At 36.7% G+C, this 22,733-nt stretch overlaps 1 protein-coding gene across 4 annotated transcripts in view; it reads left to right on the top strand.

The window, feature by feature from the left end:
- The window catches only part of LOC123676993 (cubilin), a 69,784-nt gene that overhangs the window by 22,708 nt on the left and 24,343 nt on the right, over positions 1–22,733 (top strand). For all 4 annotated transcript variants that reach the window (XM_045613364.1, XM_045613366.1, XM_045613363.1 and 1 more), the window contains exon 2: positions 10,765–10,860. In XM_045613364.1, coding sequence (XP_045469320.1) covers positions 10,773–10,860 — 88 coding nt within the window. In that variant the 5' untranslated portion in view covers positions 10,765–10,772. The remainder of the gene's footprint in view (positions 1–10,764; positions 10,861–22,733) is intronic.

The raw sequence follows: 22,733 nt of genomic DNA on the forward strand, positions 1-22,733 counted from the left end.
TGGCTTTTTCAATTCTCCATAACATGGACTGAATTTCATCTTTGGCCGCTCTTCCGAAAAATTTGAAAAACATGAAAAACTATCCGGCCGGCATGATATCTTACAATTCATGTCGTGGAGCTGGGGCCTTAGGGGTAACCAATGTGAACCAAAAAAACAATATTTATGGCTTTTTCAATCCTCCATACCATGGACTGAATTTTATCTTTGGCCGCATATTCGAAAAACATGAAAACACGAAAAACTATCCGGCCGGCACGATATCATAGTATTGAGGTCGTGGGGCTGGGCCCTTAGGGGTGACCAAAGTGAATGAAAATTTCAATATTTATGGCTTTTTCCATCCTTCATAACATGGACTGAATCTCATTTTTGGCCGCTTATTCGAAGAACATGAAAAACACGAAAAACTATCCGGCCGGCACGATATCATACTATTCAGGTCGTGGAGCTGGGCCCTTAGGGGTAACCGAAGTGAATAAAAATTTCAGTATTTATGGCTTTTTAAATCCTTCATAACATGGACTAAATTTTATTTTTGGCCGCTTATTCGAAGAACATGAAAAACACGAAAAACTATCCGGCCGGCACGATATCAGACTATTCAGATCGTGGAGCTGGGGAAATAGGGTTAAGCAAATGTGAACGAAAATTTCAATAGTTATTGCTTTTTCAATCCTTCATAACATGGACTAAATTTCATCTTTGGCCGCTTAATCGAAAAACATGAAAAACACGAAAAACTACCCGGCCGGCATGATATCATACAATTCAAGTCGTGGAGCTGGGCCTTTAGAGGTACCCAATGTGAACGAAAATTTCAATATTTATGGCTTTTTCAATCCTTCATAACATGGACTAAATTTCATTTTTGGCCGCTCATTCGAAAAACATGAAAAACATGAAAAACTATCTGGCCGGCATGATGTCTCACAATTCATGTCGTGGAGCTGGGGCCTTAGGGGTAACCAATGTGAACCAGAAAACCATTATTTATGGCTTTTTCAATCCTTCATACCATGGACTAAATTTTATCTTTGGCCGCATATTCGAAATCATGAAAAACACGAAAAACTATCCGGCTGGCATGATATCATACAATTCATGTCGTCGAGCTGGGGCCTTAGGGGTAACCAATGTGAATGAAAATTTCAATACTTATGGCTTTTTCAATCCTCCATAACATGGACTTAATTTCATCTTTGGCCGCTCATTCGAAAAACATGAAAAACACGAAAAACTACCCGGCCGGCATGATATCATACAATTCAAGTCGTGGAGCTGGGCCTTTAGAGGTACCCAATGTGAACGAAAATTTCAATATTTATGGCTTTTTCAATCCTTCATAACATGGACTAAATTTCATTTTTGGCCGCTCATTCGAAAAACATGAAAAACACGAAAAACTATCCGGTCGGCATGACATCATACAATTCAAGTCGTGGAGCTGGGCCTTTAGAGGTACCCACTATGAACCAAAAAAACAATATTTATGGCTTTTTCAATCCTTCATACCATGGACTAAATTTTATCTTTGGCCGCATATTCGAAGAAAATAAAAAACACGAAAAACTATCCGGCCGGCACGATATCAGACTATTCAGGTCGTGGAGCTGGGGCCATAGGGTTAACCAATGTGAACGAAAATTTAAATATTTATGGCTTTTTCAATCCTTCATACCTTGGACTAAATTTCATCTTTGGCCGCTCATTCGGAAAATATAAAAATCACGAAAATCTCTTCGGCCGGCATGAAATTCTTCAATTCCATCCTGAAATTGATCCCTAGATGTAGCTTATGTAAACGAAAAATTACTACTCGCTAGATCTTTCATTTTTCTATAAGATTATCCTAAATTTATTACATTCACGCATCTAGAAATTCAATTCAAATATCGAAAATGACGAAAGTGTGTTTGACCGTGGGGGAATGAATGGTGCCCGTGGAGCTGGCCGGCCGGGAGCTAACCTTACCGGCGTGAAAATTGTCTTTCAACTGGAGCTGAAGATACTGGCGTTGATAAAAAATCCTTGGTCATTTTGGCAAGTTTGGAAAGATATTTCTGAAACTACCAAAATCTACCAATAGATTTCATAGAAATGAGAGAAAACTACTAATTAAGTCACACTGGTGAATGCTTCAGTCTCTCGGCGCTCGGGGAATCCCCTTATTTAGTCTAAGCGCGCACAAGATTGCAGAAATATATGACGTGCAACGCTTGGATATCAAGCTCAAGTAAAATCAAGTAGCTCGATATCAAGTCAATGAATATCTAAAATCAAATCAAGTCAAGCTCAAGTATGTAATTTTTCAAAAGCTTGATTTTCAGGTCAAATTTCAAGCTACTTGGCTTGATGAACCCTTAAATATAGTCACCTTCAAGAGTAATTCCTTTACTCGAACGCTCCTCTGAATTTTCTGTAGAATGATTTATCTTTGATTTTTAAATAGGCTTCAAACATGGCAATCTCTTCATCCTTAGGCCCAAATTTCTTTCCTTGGAGCATTCTTTTGAGGTCTTAAGGAAGCCAGTAATCACTGAGGGCTAGATCAAGCATTCAACTGCTATTCTTTCAGTTTGACTATTGATTTAATTCTACTATTGTTTTGCTGGGAGTGAACAAATACCAAGATGCAAGAAAAGGAGGTATCGGGTTGAAATTTATCTCAATTTCTTCAATTTCCAGAGTTTTTCTACCTCCTAGTAGGAGGTCTAGATGAAAATGACGACAGAGTCAAATTCAAAGATTGATCCATAATCTAGAAAGCATAAATCACAGCTCCAACATTGAAATCCTCAATTTCCAATTTGTTCACCCTCCAATTCAACCTGCACTATTCTGAGCTTGATGAATCCCTAAATATAGTCACCTTCAAGAGTAATACATTCACACGAACGCTGCTCTGAATTTTCTGTAGCATGATTTATCTTTGATTTTTAAATAGGCTTCGAACATTCAATCTCTTCATCCTTAGTCCCAAATTCCTTTCCCATGAGCATTCTTTTGAGATCTGCAGGAAGCCAGAAATCATTGAGGGCCAGATCAAGCATTCGACTGCTATTCATTCAGTTTGACCATTGATTTGATTCTACTATTATTCTGCTGGGAGTGAACAAATACTAAGATGCAAGAAGGATGAAATTTTCGAGGGGTATCGGGTTGAAACTTATCTCAATTTCTTCATTTTTCAGAGTTTCTTTACCTCCTAGTAGGAGGTATAGACAAAAATGACGACAGAGTCAAATTCACATAATCTAGAAATCATAAATCACAGCTCCAACATTGAAATCCTCAATTTCCAATTCGTTCACCCTCCAATTCAATCTGCACCGTTCTAAAACACCCCCTACCGTCACACCCACCCCTGCTGGAACCCAAATGGAAGTTTGAGACCCTTCGGACAAGTTTCCCGAATGCAATTTAGTCGCCGTTCCATCATTCATCTCGTCCAGTCCGGCCTTTAAAAAAGCGTGGCGTGTTGTTCTTTCCGCCCGGCGATGGGATTCCAATCAGGAGATGGCATCCAGAAGTAATTAATTTCGAAGTCAACATCCTTCGAGTCCTTCGACACATCAGCAGCGCGACAGGCGGGGGCTGGGGAAGGCTGGAAGGTCCTTTTGTGAGATGCGGAATTGATGGCGTGGGAGAGACAGTTCGGCCTTAATGAAAAGTTGGAATGCCACGCGCCGGCCGCGGGGCATCGGACTACCGAAATTAAAAGCTGGACTGGAAGGGAATCGATTGTCCTGATCGCTATTTGAATAGTTCGCTAGTTCACGTTGACGATTTACGGACAATTGGTTTTTGAGCACCTCGTTCCTGCTATTTCGTTACAAGTTGGTCTCAAAGTTCCATGCTTGCGCTCTAAAGCACATCGATGATGGCAAAAACTCCGAGGGTCTTGGTTATAACAAGATGACTGTGGATTTCATGAACTGTCTCATGGAAGAAGAAGGCGACACCTAATCTCTAACTGAAAGCTGCTCTAATGGTGGATTTATGCACCGTACCTAAGGACTAAGGATAAAGAACTATGAACTAAGAACTAAACCTAAGAATTCAGTGGCGTTTATGCACTCTCTTGTTAGTTCTTAGTTAAGGCATGCGCACGTACTCGAACTACTTTCTATTTGTTCTATACTTTGATGTTTGACATTGATATTTATTGTAAAAAATTAAATTCAATTTTTTCAAATACACCTAATACTTTTCATCAATAAACACGAATAGAGAACATAAAATGATAGAAACTGGTACTCGTTAATATTGAAATTCTATGCGACGCACGCGCACTTCTATCGGGTGTCCCAAGGTGAGTGGCCTATTAGATTATTATGGAAACTATTGATGGTAAAGATTTCAAATTTTGTGGATAGATATTTGGCCAGTTAAGGTACATTTTAAAATAATTTCACATTTCCAGTGTTGCCAGATGTACGACAATTTGGCAACAACTTTGTTATTTTGAATGGGACATCCGGTATTTCTATTTTTTTTATGATACTCCATAAAATATTAAATCTATTCACTCTTACTTTTCCATCCCTATCTTCAATCGTTTTTGAGTTATTAATTATTTTTCGAAATTTTAGATCAAATTGCCGTATTACGAAAATGACTCTAGTTCGCTCAATATTTGAGATTTGAGTCAGAAATTTTGCAAGTCGTTAGATATTGACCTGATCTGTGTCACTGCTTTTGAATTATGGTTGTCAATATTACAGGACGGACCAAAAAAAATCATCATTTGCCAAGTTACAAAATTGTAAAAAAGTCTATTTTTTCAAATTAGACACCTAGTATATTTTTCAATTTTTGGAATCAGTACAACACACTCTACAATTTTCCTATTCACGTCCCTATACCTATCTCAACTGGATTCCGAGTTATATGCGTTTATTAGATTTCACATTGATTCAATAAGCATTAATTTCTTTTGTATTGTTATTTTCTCGATGTCGTTCATAGATCGATATAATTCAATCCATAAATGTCAAAATAAACAATTATTGCCTAACAGGTGTTTTGTTCCGAGATTTTTCTATAAATAATGGCTCAAGAAAGATATACGCCATATAACTCGGAATCCAGTTGAGATATGTATAGGGACGTGAATAGGAAAATTGTAGAGTGTGTTGTACTGATTCCAAAAATTGAAAAATATACTAGGTGTCTAATTTGAAAAAATAGACTTTTTTACAATTTTGTAACTTGGCAAATGATGATTTTTTTTGGTCCGTCCTGTATTATTGACAACCATAATTCAAAAGCAGTGACACAGATCAGATCAATATCTAACGACTTGCAAAATTTCTGACTTAAATCTCAAATATTGAGCGAACTAGAGTCATTTTCGTAATACGGCAATTTGATCTAAAATTTCGAAAAATAATTAATAACTCAAAAACCGTTAAAGATAGGGATGGAAAAGTAAGAGTGAATAGATTTAATATTTTATGAAGTATCATAAAAAAAATAGAAATACCGGATGTCCCATTCAAAATAACAAAGTTGTTGCCAAATTGTCGTACATCCGGCAACACTGGAAATGTGAAATTATTTTAAAAATGTACCTTACATGGCCAAATATCTATCCACAAAATTTGAAATCTTTACTATCTATAGTTTCCATAATAATCTAATAGGCCACTCACCTTGGGACACCCGATATATTATACCTGAGCCCTTTGTTCTTAGTTAGCCTGCTAGTGTTAGTTCTAAGTTCTTAGGAAACGTGCATAAACGCCCTCATTGATTTGTTAGCGTTCAATTCTTAGTTCTAAGTTCTTAGGTTTAGTCTTAGTTCTTAGGTACGGTGCATAAATCCACCATAAAAGAAGTGATACCACAAATATGATACCAGCAATAGAGTATTGCCAAGGGGACGCCAAAGCTGAAGCCAAAATTGATATCAGTACCAACCATCGTTCTCAACAATAAATATAAGACATATCCAAGGAAGTAAACCAATGGTTTGCAACAACGTTGCATTCCTTGAACTCAACAGTTTGCTTTAATCAGCTATTCAAAAATCCCAAGCAAATTGAAATCGTCAACCGTTTGATCGCTACTTCTTGGAACTTTGGGCTTGGAATTTTGGGACTCAAACAATATATTAGGTGTACAACTTTGCTTCCGCCGTTTTGCATTAGATGGCTGTAGAGGTATGTGGTAGTCGAAATAAATAGATCGTAAATGTCATACCATAAGCTTAGGTATCTGTAAACATAACGCCATCGAAATATTAGTTGGTTTGTGTCTGCATCATTGATTCTCGATTAAACATGTCAGCATAGCTACAAATCTGCGGCTGAGGCTCGTCGAATGCTCTCAAATATTTATGGTGAGGCCGCTATTAGTGAAAGAACGTGCCGAGAGTGGTTTCAACCCTTCAAGAACAGTGATTTTGATGTCGAAGATCAGCATGAGGCGGAAGAGAGAAGGTTTTCGAAGATGCAGAATTGGAGGCATTACTTGATCAACACTCGTGTCAAACGGTACAAGAATTGGTAGGATCATTGGGAGTGACGAATTGTGCCTGGAGACGAAAAATGGGTTCATTGCGATAATTCCAAACGATAAAAATCATGGGGATATCCCGGCCATGCTTCCACGTCGACGGCCAAACCGAACATTCACGGTTTCAATGTAATGCTCAGTATTGCTCGGCGTAGTGTATTATGAGTTGTTAAAACCGACTGAAACAATCACAGGTGATCGTTATCGAACGCAATAAAAGCGTTTGAGCCGAGCTTTGGAAGACAAACGTCCGCAATACAACGAGAAACATGATAAAGGGATTTCCCAGCATGACAGTGCTCGACCCCATGTTGCGAAAGTGGTCAAGACATACTTGGAAACGTTGAAATGGGAATTCCTACCCCACCCGCCGTATTCTCCAGACGTTGCTTCCTCGGACTATCACTTGTTTGAATTAATGGCCCACGGCCTGGTTGACCGATCTTATTAAGAAGTGAAAAATTGGATCGATTAGTGGATTAGTACACTGCCCGAAAGATAGGAAAAAGTATTAGCCAGCGATGGACAATACTTTGAATCATAAACATATAAACAGTTTTTCACAATAAATCCTCGAATTTCAGAAAAACGGCGGATGCAAAGTTGTACGCCTATGTATGTCATCAGAAGCATAGAAAATTCAAGAATCATAATAAAAGAGGAATGTTTGTTTTGTCTAATGTAACGTAATAGACAACGACTAATAAACGCGTTCTTGAGTATCAAAATATCCATAAAAATGTGAAATAATATAAGAATATGTCACCTTTTGACTGAAATATTAACATTTATAGTGAAATCGCCCGTAATAAACGATTAAAACCAGTTTTCCAAAAATCGTGGCATACCGGAGAAGGCGTGGGAACGACAGTTCGCCCTGAATGAAAAGCGGGGAATACCACGCCGACGGCGGGGCATCGAACGTCAGTTAGGCAGAAATTAAAAGCCCTACTGGTTGGGAAATCGATAGTCTGGGAGTCATGATCGCAATTTGAATAATTCCATGAGTGGAATTCGATAGATCGGGGATTGGTTAGATATTCGGTAATTAATCGGATATGTCGGTCTAGTGACCTGATGTTCGATCGACTGTTGTTGATGCACTGATAGTGGGAAAATCATGTGACCAAACAGATTGGAACGGTTTCTCTTATTTTCATCGATACCATTTTTTGTCGGTTGTTAATTTTTTTTTTTTTTCAAATCATATTCGGGGAGGATCTCCGATTTAGCAATGTACAGGGTGTTTCACGTGAGCGGGTCACCGGATTTTGTAGCTTATCCTTTGAGCAATATTTGAAAGTGACTCATCACAATTATAGTATTTTTCACGAGCTATCCAAATATGTTGTCTGAAAAACTATCGAACTTAGGCCTAGAAAGTTATTGAAAAAAACTGTTTTTCAAAAAAAAATTTGTGGCAATTTGTCTGGTTTTCAGAATAAGGTCTAGAGACTATTTCTCACCAATTGTTTCTCCATTTGAACTTCCTGTTTTCAAGAAAATAGAAGATATTTTCCTGCAAAATATATTTCATGATATTTTCCCATATTTTCTGAATGCTTAATCGATTCTGGATCCGAATATGTAAATAAAGTGGTAGTTTTATATTTTATTTCAAACAATTTCATTCAAAATCAGCTTGAGGAAATTCAGATTTCATTGTCGGAAGATATATCCATGTGTATGTGGTTCGATAAATATTTTTTTTATTAAGGATCTTAATTGACAAATTTTGGAGTTTTCATTCTCGATGATAATAAAAGCTAAAATATAAAGCTTCCATTATAATCTCTCTCTCCTTCTTCTTCTTCTTTAATCACGATAGTGGCTGCCATTATAATCGAGAATGAAAACTTGAAATTTGACAATCAAATATTCATAGAACCATAAACAACATGGATATATTTTCCAAAAATGGAATCTGAATTTCCTCAGGTTGATTTTGAATGGAATAGCTTGAAATAAATATAAAACTACCACTTTATTCACATATTCAGATTCGATTGAACATTCAGAAAATATGAAAAAATACTGTGAACTATATTTTGAAGAAAAAAAATTGGGTTTTCTTGAAAACTGGAAATTCAAATGAAGAAACAATTGGCGAGAAATTGTCTTTAAACCTTCTCATTTTGAAAACCAATAAAATTGGGAAAAAAAATGTTTGTAGTATGTTTTTTTTTTATTTTTCCTCAATAACTTTCCATGCCTTAGTTCGATAATTTTTTAAATAACATATTTGGATAGCCCGTAAAAAACACTATCACATTGATGGGTCACTTTCCAATTTTGCCAGTGATTCGCTTACGTGAAACACCCAGTATGTGATAAAATCACAATTATGCAGTCTTATTGATTCAAACAAAAAACAAACAACTAACCTACAAAACATAATTAACCTAAAAGTATCGCAAAATAATAAACAGTGTTATTATTATAACAATTCTAAATTGTATCATTCCTATTGGAAAACGCTTAACTATTAATTCAAGTAATAAAATATTGACCAAACCCCATTATCTTAGCTACATAGAATCGAATGTAATTCGCGCAATTTATATCATTTCATTTCCTGCATAGTTGCAAACCCAAATCCAGGGTTTTAATTCGACACAAGCAAACTATCAAAGTGGGTTGAGTGCTTATGGATTTGGAGGATATTAGGTATGGCTCCAGATATTGACTCAATGGAAGCCCAGACACTTCAAAACGGCATTCAATTATCTCGACAGAATGGGACTTGTGCACTCATTGTTTTGGATATAGCGTACCGAGTTGCGAAATAAGTTATCCAGAATTGAATAAGGAGTCTTACGAGGTGGATGAGACTCTCACTGATCCCGGGATAGATGTCGCGTTACTCTGAACAACTCGCGGGAGTTCAAGAAGATTCGAGCCGGATTGGATCTATTAAGCTACGAAATGAATATACATAGTTCATTATTATCGTCAATGGAACTTTATTATAGAAATATTTTGCTTTCTGCTGTAGTAGAATAGTTATTTATAATACAAGTGCAGAAGGCATTGATATTCATTCTGGATGAATGAGCCTTCTGTACGAGTATTATACATTATTTTCTCTATTTCTGTATCGTAATGAGTTCATTACAGTTCTAAAAAACAGTGCTGTAATGAACTCATTACAGCATCGTTTTCAGATATATTTTTCATTTTGTGGTTGTCTATGCTGACTTCCAATCCTATCAAATTTCAACAAACGTCAATAATTGTAAATATAATATAATTTGGGGATATAGAGAAATCATTTGCTACATATTCGCAAATTCTCATAATTCTGGTAGTGTTCAATCGATTTCGTCAGACATAATTCACGAATTTAATGTGTAATTGTAAATTATGTCTAAATTCGAAACATACGATTCATATTCAAATTCCGTAATCTGTCAATTTTCGTAACAGTCACACCAACTGCCAAGATACAATACAAAAGTCACTAGGATATATAATCTGAATTTTTCATTGAATTTCGACAATATTTCGCAAAACTTGACCAAAATAGTCAAAATATCGTCTAATACTCGTTGCAGAAGGCAATTCCAACACTCATGCGTTCCAAAACTCGCTCCTTCGTCGCTCGTTTTCGAATTTCGCATTCGTGTTGGAATAGGAGCCCATTCTGCAACTTGTTTTAGAATATACTATTCTCTAATTCATTGCATTTTCGTTGAAATTAATGAAATATTTCCATAAATATAATTTAGTGATTTTTGCATTGAAAAATGTTGGTTGGCAGAACTAATTTCTTTAAGGCAAATTGATGAATTGACAGATAAAGCCGTGGCGGAAAGTTCGGAGTACCAATATAGAATAATAAAATATAACCATGAAAACTGTGCGTTTCTGATATATTCTCGCACGATTTTGTTATACAAGATGTGGAAGAATGAACGGAATAACCACAGAATTAGAGAAAACAAATTTGAACACAATCTTTCCGAAATTTCTACACATATGTTTAAGAAAAATTTCCTTATTTATTTGAAAAATAACGAACAGCATCTAAAAATACCTAATGAATACAGATGAAGATGACTCGAGACTTTCAAATACGATTGCGCATCTTCAGGCAGTTCATTGAAATTTGAACTTTACAGGATACTAAAAAGAATAACCACTAAATAAGATATTATTCAATAATATTTGAATGGTTTTTGAAATGAACTAAAAATAAGCTATAATAGGAATCAATGCTGATTTCAACATTTTTTTTTGCAGGACACAGTATGGCCCCAGTACACCGGCACATCTCAGGGAGAAGTCTTATTCTGTCATTCCTCTGTCTACAAGCCATATGTCTTCAAGTCACTAGCGGTAAGTGTTGGGACATATAGGTACTTTATCAACTATAATGAAATTAACACAAAGTTTACTTCTTTCTCCTTAGAATAAGGAGGAGAAAATTAAAAATAGTGCTAAAGATGTGCCCTCTATCGTGTTCAAATATGGCAAAATAAATCATTTGAAGCAATGTAAAGGGTGTTTTTTCAGAGCTATAGAACTTTAAATTGCAATAAAACAACGATGGATTATTCGATTGACATGAATTTTATTTATCCGCAAGATAATCTTGTGGCATTACATTTTAGAAATGATTTCTGGCATATGACTGCCACGGCTAGCTTGGATGTAGTCCAATCTGGACGTCCAATTTTCGATGACTTTTTCCAACATTTGTGGCCGTATATCGACAATAACACGGCGAATGTTGTCTTCCAATGCTTATCCGCATAGACCAATGACTGTACATAGCCCCTCAGAAAGTAGTCTAGCGGTGTTAAATCACAAGATCTTGGAGGCCAATTCACAGGTCCAAAACGTGAAATTAGGCGGTCACCGAACGTGTCTTTCAATAAATCGATTGTGGCACGATCTGTGTGACATGTTGCGCCGTCTTGTTCGAACCACAGCTCTTGGACATCATGTTTGTTCAATTCAGGAATGAAAAAGTTAGTAATCATGGCTCTATACCGATCACCATTGACTGTAACGTTCTGGCCATCATCGTTTTTGAAGAAGTACGGACCAATGATTCCACCAGCCTATAAAGCGCACCAAACAGTCAGTTTTTCTGGATGTAACGGTGTTTCGACATGGATTTGAGGATTAGCTTCACTCCAAATGCAGCAGTTTTGTTTGTTGACGTAACCATTCAACCAGAAGTGCGCTTCATCGCTTAACAAAATAAAATGGACGTAGTGCGCGATACGTATTCCGCACAGAACCATTATTTTCGAAATAAAATTGCACTATTTGCAAGCGTTGTTCAGGCTTGAGTCTATTAATGATGAATTGCCAAACCAAACTGAGAATAAATCACTTGACAGCTGTTAAATCGGTCGCCATCTTGAACAGTAATGTCAAGTTAAAGTTATATATCTCGAAAAAAAACACCCGTTACAATCTGGAAAAATATTTCATAGAATATTGACAGTATCCAAAAGTTACTATACATTAACTATACTTCCGAAAGTGCAGATCGAATCCTAATAATTGAGCAATTAAGCATTACGTGATGCATACGAATATCTATTCCCCAAGTTAGGAAGTGAGAACACGAATCATCAGGCAATCAGTTAATTGATAAACAGCTTTCAGCAACCGATAACCAATGGATCATTAGCTGGTGTTCACAATCCGATAGAAACGTCCCTCACGTGTACCATACTTCCGATATAACCTCCGAGATATTAGGTGTAGCATACTCTCGGTGTCATATCACACCGCTGTAACTGGTTTCACCATTAACTTTGACGCTAGCAACATCGCTATCTCGTACATAAATCAGAGTCAATGTTCCAAACTATCTGAAAGCGAGAAGGATGAAAGATGGAGGTAATCGATGCAGGTTCAGACGTGTTGTTGAAAACTTGACGGAAAAATGATATTCGGTTGGAGTTTATCGACGTAAATTCTACAGTTCAATCCACAAATTGAGGACAACTTTTTTTTGCACGTTGTACAGGAACTGGGAGAAGTGGGTCATGGGAAATATAGTTTATTTTCGAGTTATGCGTACAAATCTGCTTCTGCCGTGTTTTTCCGAAATTCGAGGCTTTATTTTAAAAAACTGATTGTACATTTATGATTCAATGTATTGTAACGGGTGTTTTTTTTCGAGGTATATAACTTTAAGTTGGTATTACTGTTCAAGATGGCGACCGATTTAACAGCTGTCAAGTGATTTATTCTCAGTTTGGTTTGGCAATTCATAATGAATAGACTCACGTCTGAACAACGCTTGCAAATAGTGCAATCTTATTTCGAAAATAATGGTTCTGTGCGGAATACGTATCGCGCACTACGTCCGTTTTATTTTGTTTAGCGATAAAGCGCACTTCTGGTTGAATGGCTACGTCAACAAACAAAACTGCCGCATTTGGAGTGAAGCTAATCCTCAAGTGTATGTCAAAACACCGTTACATCCAAAAAAACTGACTGTTTGGTGCGTTTTATAGGCTGGTGGAATCATTGGTCCGTACTTCTTCAAAAACGATGATGGCCAGAACATTTCAGTCAATAGTGATCGGTATAGAGCCATGATTACTAACTTTTCCATTCCTGAATTGAACAACCATGATGTCCAGGAGCTGTGGTTTCAACAAAGACGGCGCAACATGTAACACAGCTCGTGCCACAATCGATTTATTGAAAGACACGTTTGGTGACCGCCTAATTTCACGTTTTGGACCTGAGAATTGGCCTCCAAGATCTTGTGATTCAACACCGCTAGACTACTTTCTGTGGGGCTATATAAAGTCATTGGTCTATGCGGATAAGCCACAAACCCTTGACCATTTGGAAGGCAATATTCGCCGTGTTATTGCCGATATACGGCCACAAATGTTGAAAAAAGTCATCGAAAATTGGACGTCCAGATTGGACTACATCCGAGCCAGCCGTGGCGGTCATATGCCAGAAATCATATTTAAAATGTAATGCCACAAGATTATCTCGCGGATAAATAAAATTCATGTCAATCGAATAATCCATCGTTGTTTTATTGCAATTTAAAGTTCTAGAGCTCTAAAAAAACCACCCTTTACATATAATCAGAATCTTCATCTGTTCTTCGTCTCTATCGAGATCTGTTTGCTCTCCATGCCCGTTAACGGATACTGCAACGATAAAACCTCAAGATACTGTTGAAAAATTATCATCACGCGAAGTTTTCAATAACCCCGTTAATCACCACGTTGATATCGTCCCTCAAGTCTTTTTCGCCCGAGCTACTACCCTCCTCCTCCTCAAAAACCGCGCCATAAATATCCCTCACGCCAGGACCGTCAAAAACCACGGAGATCGAGAGATAGGGGGCTCCTCTTTCTGCATGTCGCGGCGAAGAATCCATAAAAGTCATCTCCGTAAAAAATAGGAAGAGCTCCCACTAAAATGTTATCGTTCTTGTCTTGGAAATTGCCTCGCGAAGAATGAGAGAGATATATCAAAGGAAAATGGGATTTTCTTTCATTAAGTTAATTAAAATTATATGATCGTTAGTGGTTTCGGGTTCCGTAACTGCCTTATACCGCTTTCGCGTAGATCGTCTCCTCCAATTTATTTCTTCGAGTTGTTTGAATTTCATTCCGGTGGAAGTGAACCAATTTGATTATGGAGAAGGGCTGGTGATGATGTCGATTCTGTGTTACTCTATTATACACTCTGGTTAATTTCTATGGCATGATGCAGGATAAGTGTCTAGAGCTGGGAACATTTTATCAACTTTGGTTTTAATAGGACAGGAATAATCAAAAGATCGTGAAAACATGACATGATGCAATTTTGGGCCCGATCGAACTGCCGCTATCACTGAACGCAAACAATTATTTGGAATTTTTAACCAACCAGCTGCCCATTTTATTGGAAGATGTGCCACTGGCGCTGCGACGTAGTCTGTGGTTTCAACATGATGGATACCCAGGACATTACGGACTCGAAGTTACCGCACATTTGAATAGAACTGATTTCCACCGGTGGATTGGAAGAGAAGGTGAAATTTTGTGGCCTCCTCGTTCACCTGACATAAATCCTATGGACTTTTATTATTGGGGCTGCCTAAAAGACAAAGTATACGCAACACCCATATGTGATGAAGCCGAATTAAGAGAACGCATCCGCAATTCGGCTTCATCACGTATGGGTGTTGCGTATACTTTGTCTTTTAGGCAGCCCCAATAATTAAAGTCCATAGGATTTAGGTCTTCACGTACCCATCTTTGGTACAGGAAGACTCGTCACTCCAAATGATCTTATTAAAAACATCTGGATGTGCATGATATTTTCGCAAAATTTGCCAACAAAATTAAATTTCGTTGAGGTGAATAATTATGCAAGTAATATTTTCGCACGTGAACAATTGCCATTGTTTACTAAGTAATGCAACATCGAAGATTTCTTAACAGAATTGACAAACTTGATTTTGTCAGAAACGTACCCATTTGGATAAAAACAGTCATATCTTTTTTCTTTGAATAACAAATGACTTGTGTGATACCTTTTTGAAATCACTATAAAATAGACAATTCATTGGTGTTATGTGCAGCAGTAGCTCGGTACATTTTTTTCCACTACGATGGGCTAAACTTCATGAACAAAATAATCCACTACCCAAATTTCCAATAAAAATATTTCTCATAGTCCCCCTTTAAAATGTTCGGAGGATGTTTTCAATGTAAACGTTGGAATCATTCTTCAGAAATATTTTACTGAAAAAATTAACCAAAAAGGTGTGAAATTGTACCAACCGTAAGGACAAAACTATTTAAAGGGGCAAAAAGTCATTATTTTCCAAAAAAAAAAAATATTTCGAAAACGGTAAGACTTTTATAATGGGAATTTTGTCATATCAGGTGGGTTATCCTTCGATCTATATTCTCCCTCGGTTTGACGTGGTCTTTACGGGACACCCTGTATATAACTTGACTCTTTAAGTCTTCTTATATTCTTGTTATATTCATGTATCGATCGATATAAATGTTTTTTTACTGCTATGATTATACAATTCCATAATTATAATTATTTCATTGAAATAATTGGATTTGTGTGGGTATTCACTTGATAATCACATTTCAAACTATCAAAAGATTTAAGAAATACTAAGAAGAGTCATCATTAGAAATTTGCGTTGAACTATCAAAAACGACAGTACAGGTTGAAAGGAAAATAACATATTCATCTGAACTGAATTTTTAACATCATATTAGAATGAACAAATGCATAAACAATCACAGAGCCAGATTGAAAAAAGACAACAGAAATGCACAACTTAGGTAACTAAGCAAAAGGCGCATTCGCCATTCTGCATTCCAAATATCGAGGTGCCGCGATATCAAAAATAACTTTTCAATCTAAGAGTTAAACTAGAATTCGCGTTCCTGAGATCAAGTACTATACATTACAGTCGAAAATAAGTATTCTTGGGCGTTTTTCAGAGGAAACACTAATTCCCTAAAACTCCGATCGTTCAACAGTCGAATATCAATACAGCTTGAATGGAAAATGAACTTTTTGTGATATCAATTTTAAAAAATCACAAGGACATAGCGACGAGAATGAAAGATTGTTGAAACCTTAAGGATGTTATCCATTACAAAGCGAAAGATCTCTGTACAAGTTACGTAACAAAGATACCAGCGCCTTCGCCATTTTGCAGCGATACTCTTCAAGTTACCTTGGCATCGAAAATGACAATTCAATCAAACAAATTCGAGGGAAACTCGCGTTCCCAAGATCCATTACAATAAATAACAGTATTCCTGTCCGATCTGCGGAGGAAACACTAATTTCGCAACACTCCGAACGTTCAACAGGTGCATATATCGATTTTCAACATCATATGCGACAGGTAAATCTGCAGAGCTCATCTCAGATTCTACAGCACGTCAGATTCATCAACAAGATAGATTATGTGTCCGTTAAATCGCCGACCAAGGACGCACAAATGGGGACTCGGTTGCGGGTTAATTGAAAAGCGAATTGGCCATTTGAATTCGTTCACTTTTTTGATTGAGTACCCCGAACATCGATTTTGTCGCTGTCTCGGTTAGGTTCTCGTTTGGGTTCGAGTAGCGGTTTATCTTTCGTTCTTCTTTATTCAAACACGTCGATAACGTACGAGTTAATCGAAAAAGAATTGGATAAAATTTTGTATTTATATTCTTGAGGATAATTGTTATTATCCAGAAATAAATCTCTTTCTTATTTCACGTTGAATTTAAAAAAGATCAGTTGTTGTTTTCTGATATTGATGCTCCTTTAATTCGATTTATCAGTTGTATTTTTGATTAGACTCAGAGATCTAATCAACTCCAGTATTTGGGATAGCTTCAAAGAGGTTACTTCCTCACTTCTGCAAGTCTCTTGTTCAAAGCTTTTTTTGCGTTGGCTAGCGATGGCGAGGCATTTTGTCACTATAGGTGATCCCAAGATTTTTCTTCCTCCCATCAAAATCAGCACCTGTCGTTTTCTGCTACACTCATTTTCGAATTTGTTATAAAGTGAGTTGAAATAATTTAAATTTATAAATGAATTAATTAATTAATTGATTTGAATATAGTTTGAGATGAAAAATAAGCAAGCTGTTATTCAGGCTAGCAACAGAAAGCGAGACAGAAAGTTCATTTCTGTGATTACCCATTTTGTGGTTGACAAGGCCAAAAAAATTGGTAATCACAGAAATGAACTTTCTGTTGCTAGCCTGAATAACAGCAATAACGAGCCACGAAGTGGCTCGTTTTTGAATATTGAACTAGTTGAGGAATATTAATGCCTTCTGCACTTGTATCATAAATAATTATTCCAATTCCATCGATAATTATAGAATTTTATTCAACTTATAAAGGGTGCTTTTTAAGAGCTATAGAACTTTAAATTGCAATAAAACAACGATGGATTATTCGATTGACATGAATTTTATTTATCCGCAAGATAATCTTGTGGCATTATAGTTCAAATATGATTTCTGGCATATAACCACCACGGCTGGCTTGGATGTAGTCCAATCTGGACGTCCAATTTTCAATGACTTTTTCCAACATTTGTGGCCGTATATCGGCAATAACGCGGCGAATGTTGTCTTCCAAATGGTCAAGGGTTTGTGGCTTATCCGCATAGACCAATGACTTTACATAGCCCCACAGAAAGTAGTCTAGCGGTGTTAAATCACAAGATCTTGGAGGCCAATTCACAGGTCCAAAACGTGAAATTAGGCGGTCACCAAACGTGTCTTTCAATAAATCGATTAAGGCACGAGCTGTGTGACATGTTGCGCCGTCTTGTTGGAACCACAGCTCCTGGACATTATGGTTGTTCAATTCAGGAATGAAAAAGTTAGTAATCGTGGCTCTATACCGATCACTATTGACTGTAACGTTCTGGCCATCATCGTTTTTGAAGAAGTATGGACCAATGATTCCATCAGTCCATAAAGCGCACCAAATAGTCAGTTTTTCTGGATGTAACGGTGTTTCGACATACACTTGAGGATTAGCTTCACTCCAAATGCGGCAGTTTTGTTTGTTGACGTAGCCATTCAACCAGAAGTGCGCTTCATCGCTAAACAAAATAAAATGGACGTAGTGCGCGAGACGTATTCCGCACAGAACCATTATTTTCGAAGTAATATTGCACTATTTGCAAGCGTTGTTTAGGCGTGACTCTATTCATTCCTGATGAATTGCTAAACCAAACTGAGAATAAATCACTCGACAACTGTTAAATCGGCCGCCATCTTGAACAGTATTGCCAACAAAAAGTTATAGATATACCTCAAAAAAAAAACACCCGTTATAATACTCGTACAAAAGGCTCTTTTTATGAATGATTAATAATATTGAACTAGTTGAGGAATATTGATGCCTTCTGCACTTGTATCATAAATAATTATTTCAATTCCATGGATAATTATACAATTTCATTCAACTAATATTTACTTTCGCGGTTGAATTTCGGTCACTTTCTGAAGGAAAGTATAAATATTTTCATCTCATGAGTTCACAGATTCAAAAGTAGATATCAAGTTTTTTGAACACGTATTCGTGTAATTGTTTTGGTTTCTTCAGGGAATAGGTGGAAAAAATCGCAAGAACTAAATCTATAGTTATTCATAATCATGATTCAACCAACTCCCAATGACAAGTTCCACCACAACAAAACCATCAAACAAATTCCAATCCAAAAACCACCCTTAAACGCCCAGAAAAATCCCAAATATTCCTTTGATAGCATCCAAAAAACCCTCACTATAAAATCCCCCATGTTTTCCCCCCCTTGAGCCGTATCGGATCGCAGCATCGCGTAGATATCGAACCGTCTTCGTTGAAACAACGAGAGAGCCTTCGAGAACCACTCCTCTCTCCCCCAAAAAAAAAACCGAAAGCCGCGGCCAGAATAAACGGCCTCCTCACAGTTGCTCAGTTCCAAAGTCCTTCCACTACTCCAAAAGCGCTCTCGAGACTCGAACATTTCGTCCAAAGTATCCTTCCGAGCGCTCCCACCCGCTACGGGCCAGATCCCCAATCAATATTTCAAACTCGAGCACCGTGGCGCCCCCATCTGTGCCTACACGATGGCACAGTTCTTCTACGACCGTTCAAAATGGTGGCGGTTGCTATCTGCTGCATCCTAGTGCTGCTCGCCGTATTCATAGTGATCATTATAGTGGCCGGAAGGAGCATCGACGAGGCCAGGACCAAGCAATAAAGTCTTCCGCAGGAATTGACCCACGCACCAGGATGGCGTTATCCATCGTCCAGGAGGCAGTGCTCTGTGATCAGTTAGCCTGGAGACATATCAGCTTCCGTTACTATCATCAGTATTATCAACGGTACAAACAACAACATATATTTTTTTACTTCCCTACGTTCTCCAACGGAAAGAAGTGCTTTCCTCCAGACGACCATCAGCTGGCCTAAAACACGCCGTGATTAAACTAATCTTGTATGCCTTCAAAGGACCGAAAATCGAACTGCAGGGTGATTGGAAGGATCAATAGACAGATGATAATGAGTGGTATTACAGAAACTCCATATCAACTTTTATCTTTTGTAAAAAAATCGAACTGATTAAATGTAGACAATAATTAATCTATGTAGATCGATAGCTCTAATCTAAACGTATGATACAGTTTCCTAGATTCGTCGGTAGCTTTCAATTTCACCTCATTCATGGTCGAATTTGAGTCAAACTAATCTTTGACCCCGTTATCGTTAAAAGTATTACACGAAAGTGATAATTGTCTTTCACGTGAAAATGGAAATGGTTTTATCGTTTTTTAACTGTGTCTATTTTCGTCACTGAACGGAGCCTTAAATACTAATATATCAGACCTGAAAGGGAGCTTATCTATTATAATTACACCCAACAAAAAGTATCAAGACTTCATTTCCGAAAATGAAAATTCAATGTATGATTTATATACCTACATATTTCTCTGAGGAACAGCTGACATGAATTGAATGACTTTTATTGGATTATAATTTAGAGGATCTTTAGTGTTTGAAGATAATTATTGTTAACTGTACTCTTTCATCCATTTCACCGAGGACTAAACAAAAGGTCACAAAGTTATTTAGTTTCATAATAACTTTCAAAACTTTTTTATTAGAACAGAAAGTAGATAAATTTCCGATCTAACGGATCAAACATCATAAAATACTAGCAGTTCTATTTATAACGTAGTTTTGAGAACAATATCAATACTTTTTGTTGGGGGTAATCCATTGTTTTTCCATAGTATCGAACTGATTTTATCTTCCACTAACTAAGGCATAACTCATCTTGAGATGAGATCGTTGTGCTCAAACAACTAAAAAAAAATGAAGTCGTCATTAGTATAAGATGAGATGTTAGACGTTAGAATTCAAGACTGTTGAATGTTATCGCTGTATGTAAAGTGTGTTATCATAACCATTTAGTGGCTTATATGGGTAGTTTTCTACAGTTTAGACCATATGTGGATTAATCATAGTGCCGATTGTTGTTTTTGATGTTTTTAGAGGAAATGTAATTTGTGAATTTTATATTTGTAATGTTATATATACAGAAAAGGAATAAAGATATTTTACAGCACATACCAACCACTGTTTGAGCCTACTCAACATTGTAACTCTACTATCCAATCCATACCATGTAGTTTACAGTTTTATTACTGCTAAGCAGTCTCTCCATAAAATAGTAACTAATATCCCATAAGTCTCCGAATAATATTATTAAATCTGAAAAAAAAATGTCATTGGTATAAACACCAAACAGAATCGTAAATAAACTTGTAAAAATTTTATTGACCTATGCTTCTGTGAAGGTTATAAAAACGTAAAAACCCTCAAAATTCCTGTTTATTACTGTAGATCAGATCTGATACCTTCATGACTGTTTAAGGTTTTTATATACATGGAATATAGAGCGAAATTTCATGGGTAATATTTCATTTTTTTATAAGATTTTATCAGTGAAAGTAATGTGCACTATGGGATTGGTAATATGATTACAAAGGCAATAAAGTTTTCTGGGGGAATATACCTTTTTAGGTAAGTTTTCTACTATTTAATTGTAAAAAGTTCAGATATTTTGCTGGATAGAGCATTGAATGAAAATCATCAAAACAAGAACGTTTCATTCAATCTTTCACTACTCTATGGTGCTTTTAACTCAATAAATTGCAGTTCATAAGGAGAATTATGATATGCTTGAAATACATGAATTCAAATTATTGTTATGAATGATCGAATTTCAAGAAAATCTATGTTTTCGAAGGAATATAACCAACCCGACCAAATTCAAGATGGAAAAAGTTAAGAGAAATAACTAGAGTATATTTTTCTTAATTTGCTTTATCTCAATTTAGCACTATACTTAAAATGAGAAAATTTACCCATAATGGAAGAACTCATATTCTTTCTTCTCACTATCATTTCCTTTTGATGTTCTACCCATAATGAGAAAAGAAGCTTGACATTTTGCACGGAGCTTGAAATTGATATTTCATAGCAACACTCCAAATCTCAACTCTGTCGGTTCTGTGAACTGATTTAATGACTTGATTTGATGACAGACAGTTAAAAAAATAGTATATTCTAAAACAAGTTGCAGAATGGGCTCTTATTCCAACAAGAATGCGAAATTCGAAAACGAGCGACGAAGGAGCGAGTTTTCGAACGCATGAGTGTTGGAATTGCCTTTTGCAACGAGTATTAGACGATATTTTCTCTATTTCAGTCAAACTTTGTGAAATATTGTCGAAATTCAATGAAAAATTAAGATTATATATCCTAGTGACTTTTGTATTGTATCTTGGCAGTTGGTGTGACTGTTGCGAAAATTGACAGATTACGGAATTTGAATATGAATCGTACGTTTCGAATTCTGAAATAATTGGTAATTACGCATTAAATTCGTGAATTATGTCTGACGAAATCGATTTAACACCACCAGAATCAAGAGAAATTGCGAACAATGTTGCAAATCCTTTCACTATATCCAAATTATATCATTTTGACAATTATTGACGTTTGTCGAAATTTGCTAGGATTAGAAGGCAGTATAGACAATCACAAAACGAAAAATATAACTGAAAACGATGCTGTAATGAGTTCATTACAACACTGTTTTTAGAACTGTAATGAACTCATTACGATACTGAAATAGTAATTTACGTAACAAGTTCGGAAAATAGGGTTTTTTTGGACGAATAGACAAAATTCCAGGACGAGCGTAAGCGAGTCCTGGAAGTCTGTGAGTCCAAAAAAACCATTTTCGGGCGTGTTGCGTACAATATTTTCTCGGCAACCATGTAAAATAACACTATCGCTGCTGCTTTCCATATTTTATTGCGATTGCGATAAAAAAAACATGCAAATTTTTGACAACTAATTTCATATGAACTGTCAGCCGTTATCTCGGTTGCTATGGATTCTATGATGCTTTTCCGGCCTAGTCCGGGAAGTACGTACTTTCCGGACTAGGCCGGGAAATGCTACTTTTTCAGAAAAAAAGCGTCCGGGAAGTGAGCACTTTCCGGACGGTTGCCGAAAAAGTACTTTCCAATGGAACATCATGACTTCTTATGCATCTATGCTACAAACGACAAGATCTCTGTGGTTGGCACTGATGAAAATACGATTTCGACGTATCGAACAAGGCATAGAATTCTGTCACATCCACAGATTAGTTGTCAGAACGTCCGTTCGCCC

The sequence above is a fragment of the Harmonia axyridis genome, chromosome 3 (assembly GCF_914767665.1).
Source record: "Harmonia axyridis chromosome 3, icHarAxyr1.1, whole genome shotgun sequence".
Lineage (NCBI taxonomy): Eukaryota > Metazoa > Arthropoda > Insecta > Coleoptera > Coccinellidae > Harmonia > Harmonia axyridis.